At 41.0% G+C, this 27,590-nt stretch overlaps 1 protein-coding gene across 1 annotated transcript in view; it reads right to left on the bottom strand.

The window, feature by feature from the left end:
• The window catches only part of ELAPOR2 (endosome-lysosome associated apoptosis and autophagy regulator family member 2), an 84,863-nt gene extending 58,763 nt beyond the window's left edge, over positions 1-26,100 (bottom strand). Inside the window, exons 1-6 of the mRNA XM_075557641.1 lie at positions 25,922-26,100; positions 13,474-13,621; positions 9,785-9,871; positions 7,115-7,220; positions 5,500-5,652; positions 4,842-4,930 (exon numbers count right to left, since the gene is read on the bottom strand). Coding sequence (XP_075413756.1) covers positions 4,842-4,930; positions 5,500-5,652; positions 7,115-7,220; positions 9,785-9,871; positions 13,474-13,621; positions 25,922-26,085 — 747 coding nt within the window. The 5' untranslated portion in view covers positions 26,086-26,100. The remainder of the gene's footprint in view (positions 1-4,841; positions 4,931-5,499; positions 5,653-7,114; positions 7,221-9,784; positions 9,872-13,473; positions 13,622-25,921) is intronic.
• Positions 26,101-27,590: the final 1,490 nt, after the last annotated feature.

The following is a 27,590-nucleotide window of genomic DNA, read 5'->3' as shown; positions in this document are numbered from 1 at the left end:
GTATTCATTCGTTCTCTAACTAATTATCTCATTCATTAACTCATTCAACAGCTGCTTCACTGCCCTCTATACACCAGAGACTCCAGTGGTCTTTGTTTTCAATTTCTAATGATGGAGAGCCAGTCCCTACTACAGGACTGGACCATCTACGAGAGTATTGTGACAGAAGGAGTCGGCTCAGCAAGTATTTGCCATCAAGTGATCTGATACTAAAAAACCCTAGCAAGTGCTCTCAACCATCACATCATGTTAAAAACGGTGTGTTAAAACTATTAGAAAATCCCCAGCATTTTGGAACCCCTATTTGTGGAGGTAACGGACAATGGTTTTTTCTCTTTAGAAAGAGACTCATTGTCCTTGAAAGGATTGATTAGTGTATGGTCTGTCTGCCCCAAGGAGCAGGTGAATGAGGCAGCTCAGCCTCAGTGTGATGAAATGATCCCTCTAGGATGGGCTCAGATTCCAGCAGGATCCATCAGTCACTTCTGAAACGTTGGCCAGCCCTGCACTGAATCCTCTAGCCATGGTCTCACCAAATGGCCTTTGCTAAATGAGTCTGAGTAAGAAGGAGGGGAAGATACTGATTTGATTATATATTTTAACTTCAGTGATGGCTACCATGATTAATTATAACTGTCATCCTGTAATGTATAAAACGAGCCACATCAGAAGGTAAGAGGAGGGGGAGGATCTCACTACAAGCTGTGAGAAGAGCCAGGAAGGGGGTACACATTGAGACCCCCAAATCCCCACCCAGTGAACCTCCTTGACCCAGGAGACAGCTCTGTCACCTGAGGAGAGAAAGAAGAGCAGCAACGGCAGCAGGAGGGGCAGAGCAGTGGCCCCTTGGCCACGCAGAAAGCAGAGCTGGCTGCTTTTAGGCAGGAAGCTGGCGTGTGAAGGTGCCGTTGGGCACTTAATTGGGGAGCTTGGCTTGCTGACCCACAGAGCTGGAGTTGAGTGCCTTCTGGCTGAGGCATATGGCAAGGTGACATGACCTTCAGGCATATAGTGGCAGCCCTAAAGGAGCCCTGTAACATCCTTCAGCAGCAATGAGTCCAGGCCAAGTGCTGAGAGAGAGCCAGAGAAAAGCTTGTTCATGAGCATGGTAGAGAATACACTGTGCTTAGCGGATGCCAAGGGCTTAAGTGGAGAGCAAATGTTTTGAGAACGGTGAGGGTAACAAATGTACAAATGTGCTTGACACAATGGATGGATGTATGGAATGTGATGAGTTATATGAGCCCCCAATAAAATGATTAAAAAAGAAAGAGAACACACTGTGCTGACTGCGTAACTGTACTCTGAGCATTTCTCCACTGTTCCCTTCCCAAATAAAACCCACAATGGTGGACACTGTCGGAGTTGTATGTGGCCATTTCCATGAAGCCCTGTCACAGCAGTAGAGTGCCCTGAGACAGATAGTAGGTGTCAGAATCAGGTTCAAAGAGAACAGAAGGTGCAGGCACACCTGACACCTGCCTCTTGGCCATCAGCTTGGGGCTGGAGGGAGTCCAGTGTGGCCCATTCAACACTCGCAGGATCAAAAGCAGTGAGGGGGGAAGGTGGCTTGGGTAGAGGGGCCAGAGGGGCCCAAGAAGAAGACAGTCTCTCTGATAAGGAAATGAAACTGAACTAAGACTATCAGCAAGAATCGGTAAGAGAAAGGTTCTGATGGAATTGTTGGATCTATACTGATTCTGGCTAGTTATGACCAACGGGTCTCAGCCCCCCAGTTTCACAGGGTTCTAATCTTGTATCTCTCCCATGAATAAGCTTTCCCATTCGCTTTCTATATTTTTTAAATCAATTCGTATAGTATGTCATAATGAGCCTCAAAGGTGGCAACAAAACTTGACACCTTGCTCTGCCACCATTAAAAAAAAAAAAAAAGCATGCAACACATCCCACAGTCGGTGGGGGGGAGGGGTTTAGGAAAAAGAACCCTGAGATAAACCAACAAATCACACAAACAAAGCTCTCTACTGAGTTCTAGAACCCAAAACAAGTAAGTCTGTGTTTTCTCTAAGTCGCTGAAACCGAACAACATAATTGTCACCAGTTTAGCAATACTGATATCTGCAGGTATCAAGACAATCTTTGTGGCTATTGATAATCTAGTAGGAAGCTTGTGTTTCTCAACTCTGAATAGTTTAACTGAAAGTTAATTCTCTGTAGTGGATTGGCTGGTGTTCCCCCTAAAAACCAGATATTCCAAGTCCCAACCCCCAGTACAGTGAATGCTACCCTGGTGCACATAGGATATTTGCTGACATCATTAAGTTACGGATCTTGGTAAGAAAGCATCCTGAATTTAGGGTGAGAGCCAAACCCAACGACAATGGTCCTGAGAAGAAAAGGAAATGCTGAGGCAGGGAGCCGGGAGACCCAGAGATGCACAGGAGAGAAGCCCACTGAAGGCAGAGGGGCAGGCTGGAGGTAGGACTACAAGGCACGGTGAAGACCCTTAGTACCTCCCGAAGGAATCAATCATGCTGGAACTGCTTAGTACTTTATTTACTTCTTAAGTTAGAAACAAGTATCTTGACAAGTATCTTAAATTACTTTGTAAAAAGTCACTGAATTTTTTCATTCTAGCTAGTACCTCTGTGGTCGGTACCAAAAGACTGTTCAGAGTTCGCTCAGATTCAAGAGGAAAACATCACTTGTGTATGTGTGTGTGTGTGTGTGTGTGTGTGTGTGTGTGTACGACGTGTGTGTGTGTGTGTGTACGACGTGTGTGTGTGTGTGTACGACGTGTGTGTGTGTGTGTACGACGTGTGTGTGTGTGGTGTGCATTAGAACTCATTCGTGTTGGCTTATGTCAACTCGAGTCTTCCACTTTAGTTAACTACTTATGGACAGAAAGCAGAAACCCAGCTTTGGGGATCTTTTCGTTATAACAAAGTTCAAGGTTCTCCACCAGCTTTCATTCTTTCAAGCTTTAGTAATGCTGGATACATCATTATCCAAAATAAACTAAATTTATTTCTGTTGTATTTTTCAGGACAGCAACTGTAGCCAAAAATAGCATCATTTCAAATTACTTCCTAACCTGCTGCAGCATTACGTCTTCATGAAGTCAAACTGCTCTATACTGCTCTCAGCCATGGTCTTTGTAATGTCCACCCAGTGCCTGGGTGGGAACCTGAAAAGAAGGCAGGGGGTACTGTCGCTCAGGGACAGGTCAGTTTGGCAATTTCAGAAATCGGAAGAGAGATATTCAGGAGCATCAAACAAGAACAGCCACCAGCAGACAGCGTAGCAGCTCCCTGCCTGCAGTGGTGGCAGCAGCAGAGACACCACAGACCTCAGCATGTGACCACGAGACAGAGGCTGCTTCCCAGCCCACAGAATAACTAAAGCAAGGAGCCTTTGGGCAGGAGGTGGAAGTACAGAGTGGGGCGCCCTTTAAGCATAGATCAGCTCGAAAGAAGCATTGTCTCATAGTCGAGCAGGGCAGGGGCCAAGGGGCCACGTGGCTGAAGACATGCTGGCCGGTCTGGCTAGGCAGAGGCATGATAAACAAAAGGATCATATTCTTAGTGTTGCTGTTGTTTATCCTAGCTTGTAAGCTGTTAGCTTCCCTAATGAACACCATAAGAGTGAGCATGGTCTGTGAGTTCCGGGTGGCCATGGCAATGGAGAAGTAGGAGGTCACTGGAGGGGTGTTTGGTATTGGAATGGGATAGAGGAAGGTGGATGTTGGAGGCATAGAAATCCTCCTTGGGCAGACATGATCCTGGAGGCTCCTTCGCCCTGTGTCACCTAAGGAGGGCATGCCACTTCCTCACCTCTCTGCAAAGATGCTCTAACTAGAACCTAGTGGTAGCATTTGGCCACTGGTGCAGGGCCATCAAGACCTTATTTTAGAGAAAACAGCTGATAAGTTTGAGTGACTCTTCCTATGGAAAATAATCGTTATATTTATCACTGAAATCCTTCACTTATTTAAATCAGCCTTCCCCCCAATTTTCCCCAGTCAGTTAGGGCCAAATGCTGTACTACACAAATAAGAACGTACTTGACCTTACATGTACAAAAGTGCATTCCTTTCGAGGTAAAATGAGCAACTACTTTAAGTATGAGAAGTATAGCTTTGAACCTAGGAATACAGTAACAGGAACGCCAGTAATAAATGCATTGGCGTCTGCCTGATCCAAACAAGATGTAAGCCTCCATAAGGAGGCCTGCATAGCAAGCCCCTGTCCTGCCCGGCCCTCCTGCCTGTTCCCAGCCGGTTCTCTGCTTAAGAGAGAGGCAGGTCAGCTGGAGAGCGCAGGTAGACCTCCTGCCCCTGGATGGGTGCCACTGAGATGGTAACTGCTCTGTGACGCCTAAATGCGGTCACACGGGAACGAGCCACGGCGGGACCTGCCTCCACACATCTCCTGAGCAGCCAAATGATTAGAGAGAAGCTACGGAGCATTTCTATCCTATGGGTCACCATGCACATTTTTGAGGTTTGCTCTTCCAGATGCTATTACTGCTGGAAAAGCATTAACTGCTAAAAATAGCAGTAAAGGATCGGGAGCTCAGCACGCATCAGGCATCATGCTGAGCATTTCCCATCGAGTGCCATTAGAAGTAGAGAATTATATTAGCCCATTTGACAGATGAGAACACTGAGGCTTAGAGACATCAAGAAACTTGGCCCCCACAGTCAGCAGCCGCAGACAGGCAGGCTTCAGAATCTGGACACTTTGCTCTCTCGGCTGCTACCTGGCCCGCAGGTGTTCTCACCAGCTTACGTAAGCTTCCCTGGGTAAATCGGCTGCTCGAGCCTGGGAGGAAGGTGATAGAAATGTGGGCTGGCGGGACTGCGCACGGCCGATATGTACCTTTCCCTGTTGGTCACATGGAGTATGGATCTGGAAATAGTCCTTGGTGGTGCAGGGGGCGCGCTTTGTGCATGCGCTGGCTCCTTCCTCTGCAACAGAAAGTGCATTTCAGACAAGGTCGGCTGCCTTCAGACTCTGCTCAACCCACGGTGGGAGAAGGCAACTTATCAATACAGAAAATAGCACCTTTACAGGAATATATGAGGCAGAACTGCTGGGCCTAGAAAAAGCAAGAGTCTACACTTTTATTTTTCCTAAAACAATCAATGTTTCCAGGAGAGACCTGATGAAAATCAGAGTTTTTTCTAAATACATTAGAGTTTGCTCTCATGATCAGTAAGCACTAAAGCATGTCTCTCTAACAGCTAAGCACCTAAAAGTATAATGCAAATATTTTCCTTTATGTTTCAGATTTTGTATAAACACATCTGCTTGTGGGATGTGGAATAAAACACTTTTAAGCAAAGAGGAACGGAGCCCACAAAGGGATAACAGGGAGTCCTAAATCTGTCCGCTGAACACTGATCCACTCCGGCACTCTGTTGAAGGACCACCATTCGTGCCACCTGTTAGGTGTGAACTGCTAACGTAAGAGTGAATACTCTGTCATCACAAACCTAGAAAGAAAAGGTCATAGACTGGCCACGTGTAGTCTTACCTGAAAAATGGGAATCCTCTTTGCACTTGACACATTCTCTGGCTCCTTTCTCCGAATAGGTGTTTCTGGGGCACACTTGGCAGTTGAACGAGCCAGGCTTGTTGCTAAACGTGCCTGGCTTGCACGGGAAGCACTCTGACGTGTATGCCACCCCTGTGTGAGAGGGGAAAAGAGAGGAGGTGTGAACCTACTTGTCATGTCTCTCCAGAAATAAGAGAGACATCGCCAGCACGAGAGAACAGCACAAATAAACCCTCTTCCTGACTCATTCAGCAGTGAGCACAAGGCACTGGTCTACAGACGGAATGAAATGCTTTAAACAGGGACATTTGATCAGGGATAATAAGTATATAAATTGAAAGCTGTGGGTCTCAGACAACTACCCTGCTAACTAAAAAAATAAAATAAATGATAAAGTCCCCTCAAATACCAAAAGCCTATTATTCTTTGATCTTTGGGTTTGCGGAGGGGCGCGGGGTCCTCTTCGGCTGCTCATCAAGCCATCGGTAAGACCTAAGACGCACGGCCACCCAGAAGATGCTGACTCAGAGTGGCCCTACAGGACAGGGGAACTGCCCCTGTGGGTTTCTGAGGCTGTCACTCTACAGGAGTAGAAAGCTTGTCCTCCCCCGCAGAACAGCTGGTGGTTTCGAGCTGCTGACCTGGGGCATAGCGGCCCAACTTGTCACCACTCCGCCCCCAAGGCTCCGAGAGCCCAGGCAGGCCTTGACTTTTCTTCGGGCTTGAAATTATAGCCTCTGCTAGAGGAGGCCTCTCCTACTACTGCGTCATCGCAAGAGCAGGCACATTTGTTTGGTGCCAGCGAGCAGGTCACAATGCTCAAGGGAAACCCTGCCTGGTTCCGAGCATCCTTACAATTGTTCTTAAGTCTGAGCCCATTGCTGCTGCCGCTGGGCCAAGCCACCTTGCCCAGCGTCTTCTCTTTTCTTGCTGATCCTCTCCTTTCCCAAGCATTATGCCTTTTGCCAGGGACTGGTCTCTCCTGACATGTCCAAAGTACGTGAGATGAAACCCTGCCACCATCTCAAAGTAGAGGGCAAACTGATTCGACGAAGGAGAATCAATGCTTTGGTTAAAAGTAGCCCTCGCTGAGTACGGTCCAGGCCAGAGTCTATTAGCCATTCCCTTGGGTGAGGACAGGGATAGCTTGGCCCAGAAAGACACAAGAGGTTTAGGAGACACAGGGCAAGATGGCTATTTTATTATTTATTCTTATGGTGGTGCAGGAAGACCTGGTAGCCCAGTGGACAGATACCACTGACAGAATCCTTTTTCTTTAAGTGACTAAAATTACTGTGAGACATAATCGACTTGGTGACTGTGGCTTGGTGGGTGTTTTGGTCATCATCCTGGTTTTTACCCCTAATTCCACAAATTACCCTTAATTCTCTCTAAGAGTAAAAAAAAAAAAAAAAAAAAAACAATCAGCATGCCTAGAAGATAACTAGGGTTTCTAGACTGTTCTGAAGTCTAAATCTCAGTTCCTCTCTCTCTACCCTATTGAGCCTGAACCAGCCAAACCAAAACGACGACAGGCATCTTAACTGAGAAGAAGATGCGCTAAGTGCCTACTCAGACCAGTTTCTGTAAGTACCTTCAATTGTGATATTTTTTACCAACACGGGCTTGACTGCCTTAGAGCCCATAAGGATGCCTGTCGTCCTCCAGTACAGTATATTTGTGCCTGATTTCAGCATGACCTGCAAAGATAAAGACCCCAGGTCAGAGAAGCCCCGCTGCTTCCAGCACTTCCATCCCTAAAAGCCATGGTACACTTTTTATCACACGATTACTATAAGTTATCATTAATTTATACGCACACATTTAAGTCTACAGTTAATTCACATCTAGGCTCGGCTGAAGTCATAGTTCCTCATGAAAAAGAAGTCTGCTAACAAAATCATATGTAAAATACTATAGAATTTTATTTCATGAAGAAGTACAAACAAAAAGAGAAAATGAACTCCAAGTCATTTGCATGGAATGTTTAAGTTTATATTTATGAGAGTCAACTTAGAGGGCAAAAGTGACATCGCTCACAATAGCTGGGACTATTTCTATGTAGATTTTTGAGTTCTAAAAGTTAAAAGGCCACAAACTGAGTTTGTTTCTTTTAAAGTTTTGAAATAAACAGCAGTACAAGGGCAACTAGAGAAAATAGAATTGTTCTAATAGAATGACCAAATTTAACTCTCTGACTCCAGGACTATGTCTACTACTTACTTCTTTTGCTCATGGAAAATATTTCCAATTAGAAATCAAACCAATTTTCTATCAATTTCATGGTGGTTTTTTTAGGTGTCCCTGGCTTCCTTATCTGTTGCCTTTATTCTTTTCTGGCAAGTCCAACTCAAGCTGTATAAAACTAAACCATACCCAGTCCCTTCTCCTGCCAGACATCAACAGAAGTAGTTTATTAAGTGCTTTCACTGATTTTACATTGTTGTGACAAAAGCGTATTTGTGGCCAAGAGATTCGTGTACTACTGGGTGAGAGTTTGCTAGTGGTATTAAGGTCACTTTCACACATAGAGGTTACAAAATATTCTCAGAGGGTTTCTTGTTAAGCACCTACGCTAAAACCAAAGGCAAGGATGGGCAGTCACTTGTTGAAACAGAGTTTAATCTACATTTGAGGCACTTCACGTGCCTCTCATAAGTCCTCCCACTTAATGCAACAATTCCAGATTATCCTCAGTTCTCGAATAAAATATAAGAGTTAAAGAGACTAAATCAACATGAATACTGCAATTCAGAGCTAGAATTAAAGTCTATGTCTCTTTCCAAAGAAATTACCTCAAATAAGAGCAGATCCTTGAAATCATGTTATCTAATAATTGCCTTAAAGCATTTTAAAAAATTGTCCTATGGAAACATTTACTTTATTCCATGGGACCAGAGAGGGTAAAACTTCGACTAATGAGTGGCAAATACATAGAGTCCCAAACATGGATAAACAGGCTGGCACTCAGAGTTGTCCAACAAGGCAGACAGCACAATTCCCAGCAAGACAGGCTGAAAATCTCCCAGCAAGATAAGCTGGAAAATCACTTGTTGGGGACAACGCAGAGAAAGTTGGATGAAAAGAACTCAAAGATCCTTCCAACGCCAAGTCACTGATTCTATCCCAGGTAGCAGGCACATGTGTCAACATGCATACTCAAGGTTTTGTATATCAGATTTGAATAGTTATGGTCCCTGTTACTGTCCTTCTGAGAGGAGAGAAACTTGCTACAAAGGGAAGGTGAAATGGAAGCTATGGAGAAACAGAAAGGCAGGGAAAAAATTCTCTGGGAAGAATCTGAGCCCATGCAACTCGGGGCAATGGATTCTCTACTTCTTTCCAGCTCTTCGGTAAATTATTCAAAACAGATCACTTTCATATTTTTTCCTTAAAGTAAACTTTGGAGGATGATTGGAAAGAAAAAAAGGAGAAGAGTGTGGCTGGTGGGAAAAGAATAAAGGACGATTAGATAGTGCCTGGCTATCAGATAAAATAGTGTCTGAGGTCTTAAAGGCTTGTCTGCAAACCAGCAGCCATCTATGTGAGAGGTCAACTAAGTCCACATGGACGAAGCCCACCTCATCATTCACCGAAGGATTGTAAATCATATCATTTGAAGCTGAAGGAGGGATTCGTATCAGAGCCTAAATTGTGAGAATCATGCTTTCAGAAGGCTGTGGATGGATGACAGTGGGAGTCCAAGATTCATTTGTGGGGACTGCCTAAGAAAGAAGCCCCCAGTGAGCTCCCACGGCTGAGGGTGGGGGGAAAGTGGTTCCTGAGCAGAGGGCACTGGAGAGATGAGTATAGAGGATCAAAGGCACAAATCTGCGAGAGCAGTTAAAACCGTGTCCGTGGTTTCCACCTCCGATGCATGATGGAACTGATTTGGTTTTCAACATTTTCTGTAATTTGTTTTGTTTCTGTTTGTTCATACTACGGTCTATCTCAGAGATGTTATGTCGTTGGAGGCTACCCTCCTGAAGCCGTGCTGTATGGTTCTCTGTGTTTGGGTATATGAAACCCAGGATTGATGAATCTATAGCGACAGCAAGTAGAATAAGGGCTTCGGGGTGGAGGGTACCCTGCGACGGGGTGGGATAATGGAAGGAAGACCATGTCAAGGAGCCCAGGAAGGAAAAGGATGGTTGGAAACTGATGGTGATTGACATGACTGAAGTATGGAATGATAGAACATATGTATTAACTTCTAATTAATAATAATTTTTCCTAAAAAATAAGAAAGGACAAAGAGACTTACAGAATGAGAGCCCCATTCTCCATTGTCTGTGAGCTTCACCCACTTCTCCGTGGCGGTGTCCATCTCCTGGCACTGATCGTTCTGAATCTGTGAATTAGACAAAGGGCCCCAGTAAGCTTCTTGAATAACGCCTTTTACGAAATTCTGCACTCACCACAGGGCAGACTGTAACCACTTATTTCCAGACGTACTGAGCCAGCAGTTCTCAACCTGCGGGTCGCAACCCTTTTGGAGGTTCAACGATCCTTTCACAGGGGTCGCCCAATTCATAACAGCAGCAACATGACAGTTATAAAGCAGCAACGAAAATAATTTTATGGTTGGGTGGCCACCGCCACATGAGGAACTGTATGAAAGGGTCACGGCAATAAGAAGGTTGAGAACCACTGTACTAAGCTATGGCTGTGGGTCATTCCCAACAAGTAACTGTAACAGGGCCTCTGGAGTTTATGTTTCAAACGCACATGGGTGAGTGGATTTATGTAAACAGTCCTGATATAGCAAAAGGCCGGCCCATTAAGGAGAGCAAATGCCACAGAGAGAAAGTGCAGTTAACACTGACAATGCACATGAAAGAGAAAAAGTCATTACCAAGAAAACCATCCCATCTACCAAAATGTTTTCACAGCTTGCACTGACAGATCAAGCCCAATTGAATAAAAATAAACAAAACATGTTTTTATAATATTTGGGGCAATAACATTTTAAGCTAATAAGTAAGTAAGGTCTCCTTTGTTATCAATTCACGGTTCTTAAGCCAAATGTGCAGACAGGTGACTCTGGTCAAAATAAAACTCCCCAATGATTATTTTGGGGGAAACTGTAATCCTTTACCATGCCAGTTCAGATGGCTAATATCTTTAGCACCTACTGTATTGTGTTTTCTAGACAATTCTTCCAAAATGTCTATAGGTTAAAAACACTGTCTTTCAGTGTATTCTGACTCATAGCAACCCCGTAGGGGAGAGCAAGCTGTCCCATTGCACCGCCAAGGCTGCAGCCTTTATGGGAAATATTTCCACACCTTTCCCCCCTTTGAACAGCTGGTGGTTCGAACCACTGACCCCGGAGCAGAAACATTCATTATTTCCAGGTCTACTAAGATTAAAGGAGCAAGTACATCTTCTCAGTATTTTACAACAGGCAGCAATAAGGTTAAACAGAATCAAAATGACTGTTTCTTCTCTAATTCATTTTATCTCTTTACTTATCCTCCTGACTAATTTATAAACAATATACAAATATTCTCAGTAAAAGACATTTCCTACAGTGTAAGACATGACAAAATAAGAATAATTTATAAATTTTAAGGGTTCATGTGAGGGAGGGGGAATCATGGAGGGAGGGGGGAAATGAGGAACTGATACCAAGGGTTCAAGCAGAAAGCAAATGATTTGGGGAATGATGATGGCAGCAAATGTATAAATGTGCTTGACACAATGGATGGATGTATGGATTGTGATCAAGAGTTGTATGAGCCCACAATAAAATGACTTTTTTTAAAAAATAGAAAGAAAAAGATATTTCCTAAAAATTTACTAGACAAAAGATCCTTTTAGCATCCAAACACCAAAGAATAACAGCTAATGAAGATATTGACTTTAATTGTATTTGTGTCTTATTTATATTATTAGCAAAATGGCCATCTAGATACATGTACAAGTGTTACAACACTTAAGGAAAAATATGGACCTAAATATCCCCTTGATAGTCACTATTTGGATGAACTAAACTTTGAGGTTTTGTTCTGTTGCTGAACACAAGCATTGTGAATTATTGTACATTCTAATTTTAATATCTGTTACTCATTCTAAAAGTAGCTAGTGAAGATACAGTCTTATTCCAATCACTTATTTTTTGTTTCAGTTTCAATATTTTAAAAGTCATTTAGCTCTAAAATCAAATATGTCATTGCTTCCTTTCCATTAATGATCATGGCACCTGAGAAGGCTGATGCACTGAGCCAATAAGTAGCACCTACAAAATGGAAACATCCAGGCAAGGGAGAAACTAGGGACACATATCTTTCAGACAATAACAACAACAAAGTCATCAATGAAAGGAAATCATGAAGCCAGGTCAAGAATAGTGTTATTAATCGACCAAAAAGGACTTACCGGACAATACAAAACCAGTTGTTAATCTAACTAGACTGCAGGGGGTGATGCCCTGGTGCTCTAGAAGTGCTCGGTGAACAGAGAGATGAGGACGGAGCACAGGCACTGTCCTCGTAGGCTACCTATTGGAGTAAGTTAGTGTTGTCAAAATGTTGATGCCCAAGTCTCATCCCAGAACAATTCAGTACCTGAGAGTAAGACCCAAGCAACTATATTGTTTAAGTTCCTCAGCGGACTTCTGTGAACAGCTAAATTTCAGACCCGCTGACATAGACTAGAATTTGAACTGCCTTCACAATCTGGGGCAAAGGGGCAGAATTTATAGGAATATTGAATGTTAGATAACTGCCTTGCTTAATTATCTCAATTTTAGCAATAGTGCCAAAATATTCCATGAAAAAACTTATTCCCTATGAGAAGAATTTAGCAAATAAACTATAGCTTTAAAAGTCAATCAGTTTGAATGGTGCTTAGTATCTTAAATTCTTAAAAGGATATTAGAGGTAGGAGGATCCTTAAAAGGATCCACTTTACAGAAGATTGTGCTGAGAGACAGTATGTTAACTCAATTTTTCAGTAACATAGCTAGCCATTGCAGAGTCTGGAACAGAGCCAGAATCTCAACTTCAAGGCTCATGCTTAATGGAAAATGTCCCTTGCTACCAAATTTTGGACTTAGAAAATTCCATTTTCAGGAGCCATATAAATGTGTTTTAGAATTATTAGTGTAGTCTCCAAGTCTGGACTATTGAAACACTTAATGAAATATGTTTCCTAGTTGCCTGCAAAACACAGTGTGTTCAGTAAGAGAAGTCAATATGACAATATTTTCTCAAGCGTTTGAGTAATTGCAACAAGCAGTGTTGCTAGATTACAAACCCCCAAGCCAGAGCCACTGACAATGAGTCCATTTCAATTCATGGTGAGCCTATAGCTTAAAAATAGTTTGTTTTAAATATTGAGATGATTTTAGTGGTAACCTTCTGTTTTGTTAGAACAACTATTATTTTATCCCATATTCAGTGATGGTATGTAGCCTCTTCCCAGAGACATCTACTAATCCACCCACTGACTGCTTTAGCTTACATAAACTGCACGCGAGAAATACACAGCCATTTCTCCATCTAAAATGTTGTGCATGAACACACTGAAATCATTCTAACTAGCAAGGAAAACATTTAAACTACAAAGAAAAACATCTTTTCAGTGATAATTAAAAGTAGTTAAAAACTCATTTTTAACAAAAGCACATGTAGCTAAAAAACATTTTTAACTAAAATGAATCTTGAGGCAAATATTTGTCACAAGCTTGAACAAGATGGCCCACAAAAGATCACAACTAAGTAAAACATGCCCAGGGTGCTCTACCAGGTGCTAATGCACCAAGGCCTACAGTAATATTAAATAAAAATCAAAATATCATTCAAAATTAAAGTTTTCTTTGATTTTCTAAAAGTGTGGTTAACAGAAAAAAACCTGTGGTAACACAAAGCAGAATGGAAAAAACTGATTAAAAGGAATTTCATATGAAAATCCCTTAAAATGAAAATTACCGAATGTAAAAGGGCTTACAAAGAACTCGAAGAAGAGGTTGTTGTCGACATACTGGTACTCAAAGAAGACATAACCTGACTTCTTCAGGTGAACAGCGTAGATCAAAGACACGGTACAGTCATCACGATTGGACTCTATGTAATTTCCACGAGGAATCCAAGAAGAGCTGTGGAAACAACATCCAGGTATTTCGTGTTAGCATTCAGAAGCCTCTTCAGTTCACAAAGCCGTAAAACCCAAATTCCAAACAGCAAAGAAAACCAGAAGCTGATGCAGAGCTCAAAGGCTAGCTCTTTCACAGAAGAGTTTCCTTTCTTAAGGCACCTGTTTATCGCAATCTTACTGAAGTTACATGGTAGATATCTGCTGTGAAAAATGATCTTTCTCAAATGTGACCACCAATTTTTACTTAAAATTTGACCCTTGATTCTAATAATCCTTAGGGGGAACTAGTCTCTGACACACATATGAAGTTTTATTTTATACATATATAGAAACAAAGGAAGGGTGTTCTTCTTTTAAGAGAAAAAGCACTGCGAGCCCAAGGAGTTCAAGAAGAAATAAAATCGTTTGAAACTGATTGTGATGGCAGTTGTCTGATACTGCTTGATGGGATTGAATTATGGAGCATTATGATATCTGTAAGAGCTCCCAATAAAATGATATAAATAAATAAAGTAAATGTACATAAAATATAAATCACAGTTTCAAAGTACAAAGTAGGAAAATTATTTGGATTTAGTATACAAAATGATATCAAATATCAAGAAAATGCATGTTTTGTGGTCAACAAAATTTAAACAAAAAATATAACTGGTAATGGGTATCATGCCACCTTTTGAGGCAAAACAATTCCTAACTACACTGTCTGATAGCACAACTTAACATTCTTCCCTTCAGATTCAACTGTTTATCTGAACAATTTTCAAGATACTAAAACATTAAAAGTGAGATTTTGTGGAATTATTTTTCTTCTCAAACAGAAAAGATTCTGGTGAAAAACAAGACTTCCACATGCAGACATAACTGGAATTAGGTACTGAGTTTGCCTTTTCTCTTTAGTACACAGTGGTCTCAATGAGCTAAGTGCTTGGGGAAGCTAAAGTGGTAATAAATTGAAGGCCCAAAAAAGAAAAAACAGAGACTTAGAAGTTCATGCAGAGGGTCCACTTGTAGATTCTAGGAAATGGACCTACTGCACAAGTCAACAGAAAACAGATGCTGCATGGTGAGAGAAAATCTAAGAGGTGACTGAATGAGAGCTCTAGGTCAGCCAGAGAGCACGCAATGAGGACTCTGGATATTCATTCGAGACTACAAAATTGCCATGCCTTAGAAGGAAGACATGAAGTGTCAGCAAGTGTTCAAATAAAAAACCTGAGAATACATAAATAATTTTGGCTTTATAAGCTGTTTTCTGCTTCAACAATTTATCCTGCCATTTTATCTCTATAGCAGCCATTAACTATATAGGCGTTTGAGGAGGATTTTTTAAATTGTTCTATTAGGGACTCATACAGCTCTCATGACAATCCATACATATATCAATTGTGTAAACCACATTTGTTCATTCATTGCCTTCATCATTCCCAAAACTGTTGCTCACCACCTATGCCCCTGACATCAGCTCCTCATTTTTCCCCTCCCTCACCACTCCCCCCTCCCTCATGAACCCTTGATAATTTAATAGATTATTATTTTGTCATATCTTGCTCTGTCCGATGTCTCCCTTCACCCAATTTCTGTTGTCCATCCCCCAGGGAGGAGGTCACATGTAGGTCCTTGAAATAAGTTCCCCCTTTCCAACCCACCCTCCTTCTACCCTCCCAGTATCACCACTCACACCACTGGTCCTGAAGGGATCATCTGCCCTGGATTCCCTGCGTTTCCAGTTCCTATCTGTACCAGTGTACATCCTCTGGTCTAGCCAGATTTGTAAGGTAGAATTGGGATCATGATAGTGGGGGAGCAGGAAGCATTTAGGAACTAGAGGAAAGTTGTATGTTTCATCATTGCTACATCGCACGCTGACTGACTCGTCTCCTCCCTGAGACCCTTCTGTAAGGGATGTCCAGTGGCCTCCAAATGGGCTTTGGGTCTCCACTCCATACTCTCCCCTTCATTCACTATGGTAAGATTTTTTGTTCTGATGATGCCTGTAGCCTGATACCTGATCCCTTCAACACCTCATGATCTCACAGGCTGGTGTGTTTCTTCCATGTGGGCTTTGTTGCTTCTGAGCTAGATGGCTGCTTGTTTACCTTCAAGTCTTTAAGACCCCAGACGCTATATCTTTTGATGTCCAGGCACCATCAGCTTGCTTCGCCACATTTGCTTATGCACCCATTTGTGTTCAGAGATCATATCATGGAGGTGAGGACACAATGATATGATTTTTTGTTCTTTGATGCCTGATAACTGATCCCTTCGGCACCTAGTGATTACACAGGCTGGTGTGCTTCTTCCATGTGGGTTTTGTTGCTTCTGAGCTAGATGGCCACTTGTTTACCTTCAATTCTTTAAGAACCCAGACGCTATATCTTTTGATAGCCGAGCTCCATCAGCTTTTTTCACCACATTTGCTTATGCACCCATTTGTCTTCAGTCATCCTGTAGGGAAAGGAAGCATCATGGAATGCCAGTTTAATAGCACAAAGTATTCTTCCATTGAGGGAGTACTTGAGTGGAGGCCCAATGCCCATTTGCTAACTTAATACTAAACTTATAAATATATACACATAGATCTATTTCCCCATCCTCATGTATAAATATATTTGCTTATGTACATGCCTTTATTTAGACTTCTATAAATGCCCTTTGCCTCCTAGCTCTTTCCTCTATTTCATTTGACTTTCCTCTTGTCCCACTATCATGCTAAGTCTTCATTTGGGATTCAGTAATTCCTCTTGGTTACATTACCCTTGGTCATGCCCTACTGGGCCTCCTACACCCACCTCACCACCGATTTGGATCACTTGTTGTTCGTTTGTCCCTGAGTTTGTTAGCACCACTACCTTTCGCCCCACTTCCCCCTCCCATGTGGCCCCAGAACTGTGGGTCCCGTTGTTTTCTCCTCCAGATTGTTGATCCAGATTGTTTAAGACACTTGAGAAGACAAGAATGGAAGGAAAATTCCTCAAAATACAAGCTATATGTGAAAAACCAACAGCCAATGTGTTAGTTAATGGAGAAAAGACTAACAAAATCACACTGAAAAAAGGGACCAGATCAGGATGCCCCTTGTCCCCACTCTTATTTAATATCGTGCTGGAGTTGTTAGCTAACAACAGCATAAGGCAAGGAAAAGACAACAAAGGTATTCATCTGGGGAAGGAAAAAGTAAAACTATCATTATTTGCAGATGATATGATTTTATATATGGAAAATCCCAAAAGCTCCACAAGGGGAGTACTGAAAGCAATACAGGAGTTTGGTAGAGTGGCAAGATACAAGATCAACAAACAGAAGTCTATCAGACTGCTATACACATCAGATAAAACCACAGAAGAAGAGAACAAAAAGGTGGTACTCTTCACAATAGCCGAACACAAATGGAAATATCTAGGGATACACCTGACTAAAAGCACACAAGATCTATATAGGGAAAACTATAGAACACTATTACAAGAAACCAAGAGCAACCTCAACACATGGAAGAATATCCCATGCTTGTGGATTGAAAGACTCTATATAGTCAAGATGTGAGTTCTTTGTCAGATGCCAAAGGTTCTATATAAATTGAATGTAATCCCGATACAATTACCCTCATCTTTCTTCAAAGAAATGGAAAAACTGATTACCAACTTCATATGGAGAGGGAAGAAGCCCAGAATTAGCAGAGAACTCAAGAAGAAGGACACAGTGGGAGGGCTTGCTTTACCTGACTTTAGCACATACTATACAGCCACAGTGGTAAAAACCGTGTGTTATTGGTACAATGACAGATACTCAGATCAATGGAAAAGAACTGAAACCCAAGAAATAAAATCATCAGCATACAGACAACTGATCTTTGATAAGAGCCCAAAAATATCCAATGGGAAGCAGGTGCCCTCTTTAACAAGTGGTGCTGGAAAAAAATGGATATTTACCTACAGAAAAATGAAACAAGACCCTTATCTCACTCCATGCACAAGAATAAACTCAAGATGGATTACATAACTTGAAGTTAAACCCCAAACTATTAGGGCCATCAATGGGAGAATTGGGACCAACTTGAGAACTTTGGCACAGAGAATACACAGGCTATCAGAAATAAGGAAGGACACACACACAGAGGAGGCACAAATTGACATATATCTGCAGGGATATATTGCAGATAAAACACCTGTGCACATCGAAAGAATTCACCAAGAGCGGAATAAGAGAGTCCACGGACTGGGAAAACAACTTTAGCAATGACACATCAGAAAAAGGCCTTCTTACAAAAATCTAAATCTACAATACTCTATTAGGTTCCAAAAAGAAAAAAAAAAAAACTAATTGCTCACAGAGGAGGTGGGCAAAGGACCTGAACAGAAGTTTCATAGGGGCAGAAATCCGAATGGCCAACAAACATATGAGAAAATGTTCCTGATCTTTAGCCATAAGAGAAATGCAAATTAAAACAACAATGAGGTACCACCTAACACCCTCAAAGGTAGCCCAATTCAAAAACTCAGAAAGCAACAAGTGTTGGAGGGGCTGTGGTAGACCTGTAAGTATGTACGACCACTATGGAAATCGATCTGGTGATATCTAAAACAGATGGAAATAGAGTTACCATATGTCTGAGCAATCCCCCTACTGGCCATATACCCAGAAGAGGCAAGAAACAAACCAAAGCCAGACATCTGTGCTCCAATGTTCATTGCGACACAGTTCACAATTGCAAGGAGTTGGAAACAACCCGAATTTCCATCAACTGACGAGTGGATTAAAAAGCTGTGATACACACACACACACACACACACACACACACAATAGAGTACTAAGCATCGCTAAAAAGCAGTGATGAACGTATGAAGCACATTGCCTCATGGGAAGAACTGGAGGAAATCATGCTAAGCAAAGTAAGCCAAGCACAAAATGACAAGTACAACATAAGTCCGCTAGGGTAAGCTTTAAAAAAAAATGCAAAAGGGGCATAGGGAAAAAGTTACTGTACGCAAACATTCCTGGGGTGAGGACCAGGTAATTTGGCAGGGACCAGACCAAACACAGGGATACATATGGTAGACAGCTAAAAGGAGGTGGGGAAAGGAAAAATAATAATAAAGAAATGGGTAGTGGGGGCATGGGGCGCTAACCCAGTCAAGGGGACGGTATTGTTTATATCTTCACAGGGAAAGAGGGACCAGACTTCAACCCAGTGCTCCAAGATGTGAATGCAACATGCCAGCGTGGAGTAGGGAACCAGTGGAGAAGTCTGAGGGGCTGGCCCCAATCCCAACTACTACGTGGACACCTGCCCTCCCCCCCAGAAGAATTTATTTCAAAAGACAGCATTGAATCTGCAGCTCCGGGAGAGGGACATGTCTGATCAGAGCACACGGGAGCAGATGAAGGGGGAGGAGGAGAGAGTGGAGCAAATGTTGGCCCACCAGGCCTCGAGGACGATGTTCCCTATTAGAGCAGCCAGTCCACAGACAGGCCCACATAGCCAGCCCCACTATGAGAAATTACATCCTTCACTGACCCATAGCCCTACAGGGGACAACACCGGAGACACAGTTTGGGAATTGCACCCGATCTGATCCTGCCACACCGAGGCAAAACACTAAGGGGTGCAATAGAACAGCAAGGGAATGGAGCGGTGAGGTCCCCAGGGAATGCTGAAGGTAGACTTCGGGGCCAGGTCATGGTGCCCCAACACACTGGACTGGAAAACACTCCTAAAGGCCATCAGACAGTCCTTGAACTAACTACAAGCTTTTCTTTCTTGTTATGTTTTGTTTTGTGTCATTGGTTTTTTTGTTATTGTTTTGTTGTATATTGCTGCTTGGTTTGCTGTCTTGTTTTTGTGCATGTTATCTCCGCAGGTCTGTCTAAATAAGAAGGGGTGGATGAACTATATAGTTTAAAACAGGTGCATCTGTGTTCCAATATAGCTTGATTTACAAAAGGAAATGGCAGTCCACAGGTCATATATGGACAATATATGCCCTATAGTAAAGGTCATGATCGAAATAAATGTTTGATTAATATAGAGCCATGGACACATATGTGTATAAGAAAGAGATTTATATACAAGAGCAATTGAACATTGAGAAAACATCCCAGCCCAGTCCAGATAAGTCCCTAAGTCTGATATTGGCCCATATGTCTGATACCAATCTATGAAGTCCTCTTCAAACTCACGAGACAGATGCAATGATGCCAAATGGAGAAGATCACAGGCCAGTGGGTAGAAAGTCTTTGGATCCAGTGGCGTTGGAGACATCTCAGCGCTTGCAGGGGTCTCTGCATGGCTTTTCCAGCACCCAGAGCTGCATCAGGATGGGTCCATGTGTCTTGTCAGCTGCTATGTCTTCCAGAGTGTGAGCAGAGAGTCTCCCACTTCCAAGGAAGAAATATCAAATTTCCCAGAATTCTCAGAAGGCCATGCCCACACAGAAGCCTCATTGGCTAAGATCTGATTGATATAATAGACTCTACCCCTTCACTCATAAGCCTCTCAAATTGAAAATTACATAAATACCACACCCAGGATCTAATCAATTTTTACCTGACGTGGAATAAGATGGTGGGGGGCAAAAAAAAAACCTTGGTTGAGAAAATTAAGTCAATAAAAATAGACAGTGCATGAAATAGCTCTTATAAATATAATTTTAAAACATTAAAGATTAACATAATGAGTAAGTAGAAGAACAATTGCAAATATTTTAAGACTAATAGAAACTATCCAAATAAACTAAGTGAAAATTCTTGAACTGAGAATTACAAGATATGAATTTTTTTAAGTTCACTAGATAAATTTATCAACAAATTGAAGATTTAAAAAGAAACTGACAGTTAACAGGCAAATAAAATTTATGTGATCTGAAATACAGAACAATAACAATTTGGAAAAAATTGAGTCTCCACATATGAGACAATATTAACATACATCTAATTGGAGTAACAGAAAGACTATCAGAAAAAAACTTTATGAAATGAATATGTAAATAGTTTTATCTTGGTGAGAATGCCAGCCCCCAAATAACCCTAGAAGCTCAGTGATCCTGAACCAACAAAAGGCAGAGAAAACCAATCTGAGACACATCTCAGTTAAGCTGCTGAAGATTCAACAAAAGAGCATCTTATAAAGAGCTAGAAGCACATCATATTCAATGGAAATAAAGGCTATACTTTTCATGATAACTAAGTAATTTAAGATGTTAAGGGAAACTATAGAACTCTGTATCCAACATAATATTGTTCCAAAAGGAGGATGAAATAAAAAAAAATTTTATACAAACGAAAGCTGAAAGAATTTGTCACCAACAGACTTCAGTTAAATGAAATAATTAAGGCAATGTTATAGACTACAGGAAAATGACATTAGTGTACATTCAGTTCTATAGGGGGAAAAGCACCCCAATTGATATGTAGATAAGTATATAAAGCTTCATTTTTTCTTATGTCATAATTCTTAAACATATAATACATTATTTAAAACATAATACAAGTATATTGTTGGGCTTATTATATGAATTCAAATGTAATACCTGACAATAGCATAAAGATGACCCTGTAAATTCAACTATATTATTTTAATGTTTTTACATATGATATGAAAGTACAACTCTAACTACACTATAAAAATATTGTGTAACGTAGTTTCTATCCTACAGCCATCACACACATACCAAAAAAAGTAAAATCCAAGGAGAAATAGTTAAAAAGGTAAATGAAGAAATAAAATACAATTCTAAAGAAAAAAATTATAGTAGCTCAAAGTAAGGTAGGAAAGGGGAGAAGGAAAACAGGACAAATACAATAAAGATGATAAACCAACCACATCAGTAATAACATTAAATCTACTTAGATCCCAAGTAAAATATACAATATCATCAAACTAAACCAAAAAAATCCCCACTTACCTATATGCTATTTTCACAAGGGTCTTTAAATATGAAGACACAAAGAGAAATTTTAAATAGTTTAATATTTTAAAACTCGAAGATATGCCATAAAAAACCACAAGTGTAAAAATTAAAACTACATTAATGTCAGCTTGAGAGCCTCCAAGTAAAAGGGTAAAACGAGAAAAATTGGGAAAGTGCATAACTGTAACTATTAGTTCATCACTAGGAAGTAGCAATCCTATGTGTGTTTGCACAAAACAAGAGAACTATAAAGCACACGGAGAAAACACCGACAGTAACAAAGGGATACATTTTCAAATCTACAAATATCTGACGATGTTAACACCTTTCTCTGAATAACAGACCAATATAGACAACTTGACTAGCACTATCAACCAACTTAACTGATATTTTTAGAAAACAATATCTAACAACTGCAGAATACTCAATCATTTCAAGTGCACATGGAATGTTAACTAGAACAGGCCATATGCTAAGTCATAAAACAAATCTCATTAAATTTCAAAGGATGGAAATTTTAAATTAACCATAACTTCTTTTTAAAAAAATACTTTTATTGGAGGCTCTTATCTCTTATCACAATCCATACATTCTTCCCAATGTGTCGAGCACGTTTGCACATATGCCGCCATCATCATTTTCAAAGCATTCTCTTCCCACTTGAGCCCGATATCAGCTCCCCATTTCTTCCCTCTCTCCCCCACCTGTGCTCCCTCATGAACACTTGATAAGTTATAATTTTTTCTATATCTTACATCATCTTCCACAACCCCTCACTCACTCTTTCATTATTCCTCCCCTTGGGGGGAGGTTATAGGTTGAAACTTGTAATTGATTCCCCGTATCTCCCCCCACCCACCCTCCCCTAATCCTCCTGCTATCTCTACTCTCCTTGTTGGCCCTGAGAGGTTTATCTATCCTGGATTCCCTGTGTTGCAGGCTCTTATCTGTAGCAGTGTGCATGTTCTGGTCTAATCCAATTTGTTAGGAAGAATTGAGGTCATGATAGTGGGGAAAGGGAAGCACCAAAGAACTAGAGGAAAGTTGTGTGTTTCATCCATGTTATACTGCACCCTGACTGGCTCATCTCTTCTCTGTGAGGATATGTCCAATTGTCTACAGATGGGCATTGGGTCTCCACTCCATGCCCCCTCCATTCACCTTGGGTGTGGTTTTATTCTGGGTCTTAGATGTCTGATACCTGATCCCCTTGATACCTCATGATCACACAGGCTGGTGTGCTTCTTCCATGTGGGCTTTGTTGCTTCTGAGCTAAATGGCTGCTTATTTATCTTCAAGGCTTTAAGACTCCAGACCCTGTATCTTTTGATAGCTGGGCACCATCAGCTTTCTTTATCATATTTGCTTATGCACCCATTTTGTCTTCGATGATCATGTCGGGAAGGTTAGCATCACAGAATGCTGGTTTGTTAGAACAAGTGTTCTTGTGTTAAGGGAATACTTGAGTTGAGACCCAATGTCCATCTGCAATCTTGATTCTTAACATATAGATATGAGTACATAGTTCTATTCCCCTTCTAACTGCCAAAGATTACCCTCAAGGAAATGAAAAGACAAGCTATAGACAGGGAGTAAATATTTTATATTGTATGTAAGTAACCCTTGTGACACAATGTTGCTGTTGGCTGCTAACTGAAAAGTCAGCTGTTGAAATACACCACCTATTTTTTAGAGAAAAGACTTAGTGACCTGCTCCCACAAAGATCAAAGTCCGGGAACCCCTATGGGGCAGTTCTCTGTTCTATAGCATCAACAGGCTATCCGTGAGTATTGACTTGATGATACCAAACATTACCTAAATATTCAGAGGATGAGGACTTGTACTCAGAATACAAAGAACTTCTTTAGCTCAATACTAACCCAAAAAAGAAAGAACGAAAGAAGGCAAATGGACAAAAGTTTTCAACATTGTTAAAAAGCAGGGAAATTCAAACAAAAGCCATAAGGAGATATCATTTCACATATACCAGCAGTTCTTGATTATATGCCACCTTTTGAAATGGTTGAATGTCAACTAGTTCTTTTTGATATAATGATTCTGCTCATTCCTTCCATCTTATTTTGATATTTACTATATTGTTAAATATTTTGCCTATAGAATCTTTCAATATTGAAACTCAAGACATGAATTCTTTTCTTCAGTTCTTTCATTTTAAGAAATGTTTAGCGTGTTTTTTTTTTCTTTTTTGGCTCTAACTCTAGGTCTTTGCACATTTCATGATAGCATTCCACTTTGTCTTCTCAAGCTTCCCTTTGACATTTTCTGTTGAGCTCTTTTACTTCACCATTGCTTCCATTTGCCTCAGCTACAATCAAGACCAAGTTTCAGAGTCTCTCAGGACCTCTGCGTTGGTCATTTCTTTCTTGTCTTTTTCAGGGCCTCTGCGTTCGTCCTGAATGCAGTTCTTGATGTCCTCCCACAGTTCTTAGGGTCTTCGCCATTAGTGTTCAATGTATTAAATTTGTTTTTGCGATCTTCTCAACATTCAAGTGGGATATACTCAAGGTTGTATTGTGGCTCTCGTGGGACCCTTTGCATTTTCTTCACCTCCAACCTGGACTAACAGCTGCGCACTGATGGTCTATTCCACAGCCAGCCCTGGCCTTGGCCCAGCTGCCTGGCTGAGCTCCATGATCTGTTCCCACGGAAGTATTCAATGCTATTTCTGTCTACTCCATTGTGAGAAATCCACCTCCGCAGTTTCTGCCTGTGTTGCTGGAATAAGTATTTGCAATGAAGAAGTGATTGGCCTTACAATATACTATCATGCTAGCTATAGCCTTGTCTCTGTCAAATTTGCCAACTATTCTTCGTCTTTACAACTTTTGCATTTTAATTTCCAATAATTATCAATGCATTTTGATTTCATGTTTATCAATTTCAGATGGAAGATGTTAGTAAAATTCTTCAATTTCTTCATTACTAACATTAGTGGTTGGTACATAAACAAGAATACTAGTTGTATTAACTGGATTTCATTGTATATTGACAGATATTATTCTATCACAGACAGCATTACACTTCAAAATAGATGATGAAATGTTATTTTTGACAATAAATGTGATGTCATTCTTCTTGAATTTGTCATTCCCAGCATAGTGAATGATATGACCATCCAATTCAGTATAGCTAACACCATTGTCCAAGATCTTGTTATTCATGCATTCAATTTCACTTTTGATCATTTCCAATTTTCCTAGATTCATATTTTATACATTCCAATTTCTAACTATTAATAGATGTTTTCAGCTCTTCTCATTTTCAGTCATACCCATTCAGCAGACAAAAGTCCTGAAAGCTTTACTTTACCTGCATCATTAAGGTCAACTCTACTCCTTCCATCGTGTTTTGAGAACCTTCCAACCTGAATAGGTCATCATCCAGTACTGTATCTTACAGTTTTATGCTGATATTCATGAGGTTTATAGTATCTAATAATGTTTCCCGGCTTTAGGTGGCTGATTCCTAAGAAGTGGACAGCCTATTCCTTTTTCATAGTTTCTCCTTAGGAAGCTCTGATGAAGCGTGTTCACTTTGGGTGACCTTGCTGTATTTGAAATACCAGTGGCAGTTTCTAGCACCACAGCAACATGCAAGCCACCACAGTACAACAAACTGACAGACAAGTGGTAGGTTCAGCACCATAGCAACTCACAAACCTCCACTGACAGGTGGTAGCTGTGGGTGAAATGGATTGGCCAGGAATTGAATTCAGGCCTCAGACATGAAGCATGAGCATTCTATCACTATTGACCTCTAGGCTCATAGGGGGAAAATTAATTCCTGATCAGTCATTTTAGTCAGAAGGTAGCCAGAGGCCAAAGTTTAAGCTTCTTGAACTCAGCTATATGAAAAGAAGAAATGTTATATGATCAAGGAGTAGGAGTTGGTCTAGAGCTCCCTTCTGTTTTTGTTTGTTTTTTTAAGCAAATCCATAGCCCTCTGGCACAGTCAGAAGTAAAAATAATAATACAAACTTCCTACCTGAGGTTCTTAGCCTATTCTATTACAAGGGTTAACCAAGTCTATGGTTATCCAGGCTTGTTCATTAAACATTATAAACGGGTGTAGAGAAAAGTGGTTGAGAAACAGCACTGGTTTGAATATAGCCGTATATCATTAGGAAAATAATGTGTTTCTCCTGATTTTGTTTAATGTATTTAACATACAGAACTAGACTATACTGGAGGAAATAACTTGAATCTGATGGAAGCACACCTTCATTATTTGCAATGACTGTCCAAAGAAATAGGATTCTTTACAATGAGTTTTTCTAAAATATAATTGGCATTATTCTCAACTTCACTCGAGAAAACAGCAAGTACACCTTTCTCAAGAATTGGGGCAGGATTCAAAAGCTCCTGAGGGTTCTTACTTGTTACAGCCATCTGGCCTGCTGTCAGAGGGGCCCACCACAGTGTCCATGAAGGTTGCAACGTTGGAAAATCCTGATGGCAATTCATCCCATTCATCAAACTTGATGCCACTGCCCAAGGAGTAGGTCCCTTCACCACACTTACTGCAAACCTGGTTCTTCATTTCTAGATATTCTCCAGAAGCACAGGAGAAGGCTGAAAGGCAGAAGAATGGACACCCCATGAGTCACCAGCCATCCCTATCAAGTTCCTTCACATTCACACACTGTCCAGAATTACTTTTATAAAATTCAGACCGTATCACACCCTAGCTGAAAGCTTCTAGTGACTTGCATACACATTCATTATCTGGCCCCAACCGATTAGGCCAGGCTCCGCCCGGCCCCACCCTCTTCCAGTTGTAACAAAAGTCATGTCATTCCCCAGCTATTTCATCCTCTTTTCCTGATGCTCTGTTCCTCTGTCCTGAAGATCCTGACCGGATCAGATGCACGCCCTGGAAAACTCCCTTTTGTAATTCTATATAACCACATCAACCTTGACCTCATGAGACACTAAGTTGTACCTCCCTCAATATTCTTTTTTTTTTTTTGGGTGGCCCGTATGGGGATCAAACCCGTGACCTTGGTGTATATTCTTATAATCCCTTTTTACAGTAACTCTATCAAAGGAATTAACATACACAGACCAATTCAATTGCCAGTTAATGTGAAACTGGGCCCCTAACTGTATCTAACTGTATCTTGCACAACGTGCAAATAAACTATTTTCTAATGCGGTGACCTAAGCAAAAAGGGGGCATCAGGAAGTTCTTATTTCCAACGGGAAGTTCTTATCTCTACTCTGAAACCATGAGCCAACTTTTTCAATATCCACAACCCCAACTTGCTCATATCTGCAACTTACGTCTTATTACTGATGTCAAGCTCCCTGTGAATTTTGAGACCTAGATCCAGAAACAGCAGGTATGAGTGATATCAAGCAAGAATAATCGACAGTAACAGAAAAAAAAGTAGTTCTGCTGCTAAGTTATTATTCATTCAAAAAGCGCAAACCTATGCAAATCAATGCCCGCCTCCAAGAATGTGGCACTGTGTCGGGGTGGTATTAGTGTCTCAAATCTCTTAAAGGGCTTTCTAATCCTTTAATCAGGATATTAAAGAATCAAGAACAAAATAAGCCTCCAAATTGTCCAACGAAGGAAAACAAATTTCCCAGCAGAGAATGAAGCAACAAAGCCTCGCATTTAGATTCCTCTTTTAGAGGACTCTAAAACGTAGCCAGAAATAAAAACAAGGTAATTTTGGAAAACGAATTAAGTAATTAGAGCTATGGGGTACACCCACCTATTTGCCTATGTACTGAATTAATATAATTATTACCTTCAGAAAGGGCATGGGTACCATACAATGAACTTCTGACTCTTGAATCAATATTCCATAATTACTAAATGTCATAATATATTTCTTAAACTGCTGCAAGTCTACTCTGACTCATCATGACCCATGTAGAGTGGAATAGAGCTCTCCCATGTGGTCTTCAAGGCTAAAATCCGTACAGAAGCAGACTGTCACATCTGTCTCCCTCGGAGCAGCAGGTGGGCTTAAACCACTGACCTTTCCGCCAGCAGCCAGATGCAAATATTGCATGTGGGCTACAGTGTCGAGA

The sequence above is a fragment of the Tenrec ecaudatus genome, chromosome 9, assembly GCF_050624435.1.
Source record: "Tenrec ecaudatus isolate mTenEca1 chromosome 9, mTenEca1.hap1, whole genome shotgun sequence".
In the NCBI taxonomy this organism is placed as follows: domain Eukaryota; kingdom Metazoa; phylum Chordata; class Mammalia; order Afrosoricida; family Tenrecidae; genus Tenrec; species Tenrec ecaudatus.
The sequence above is the reverse complement of the archived record's forward strand: the minus strand, read 5'-3'. Positions and strand labels throughout refer to the sequence as shown.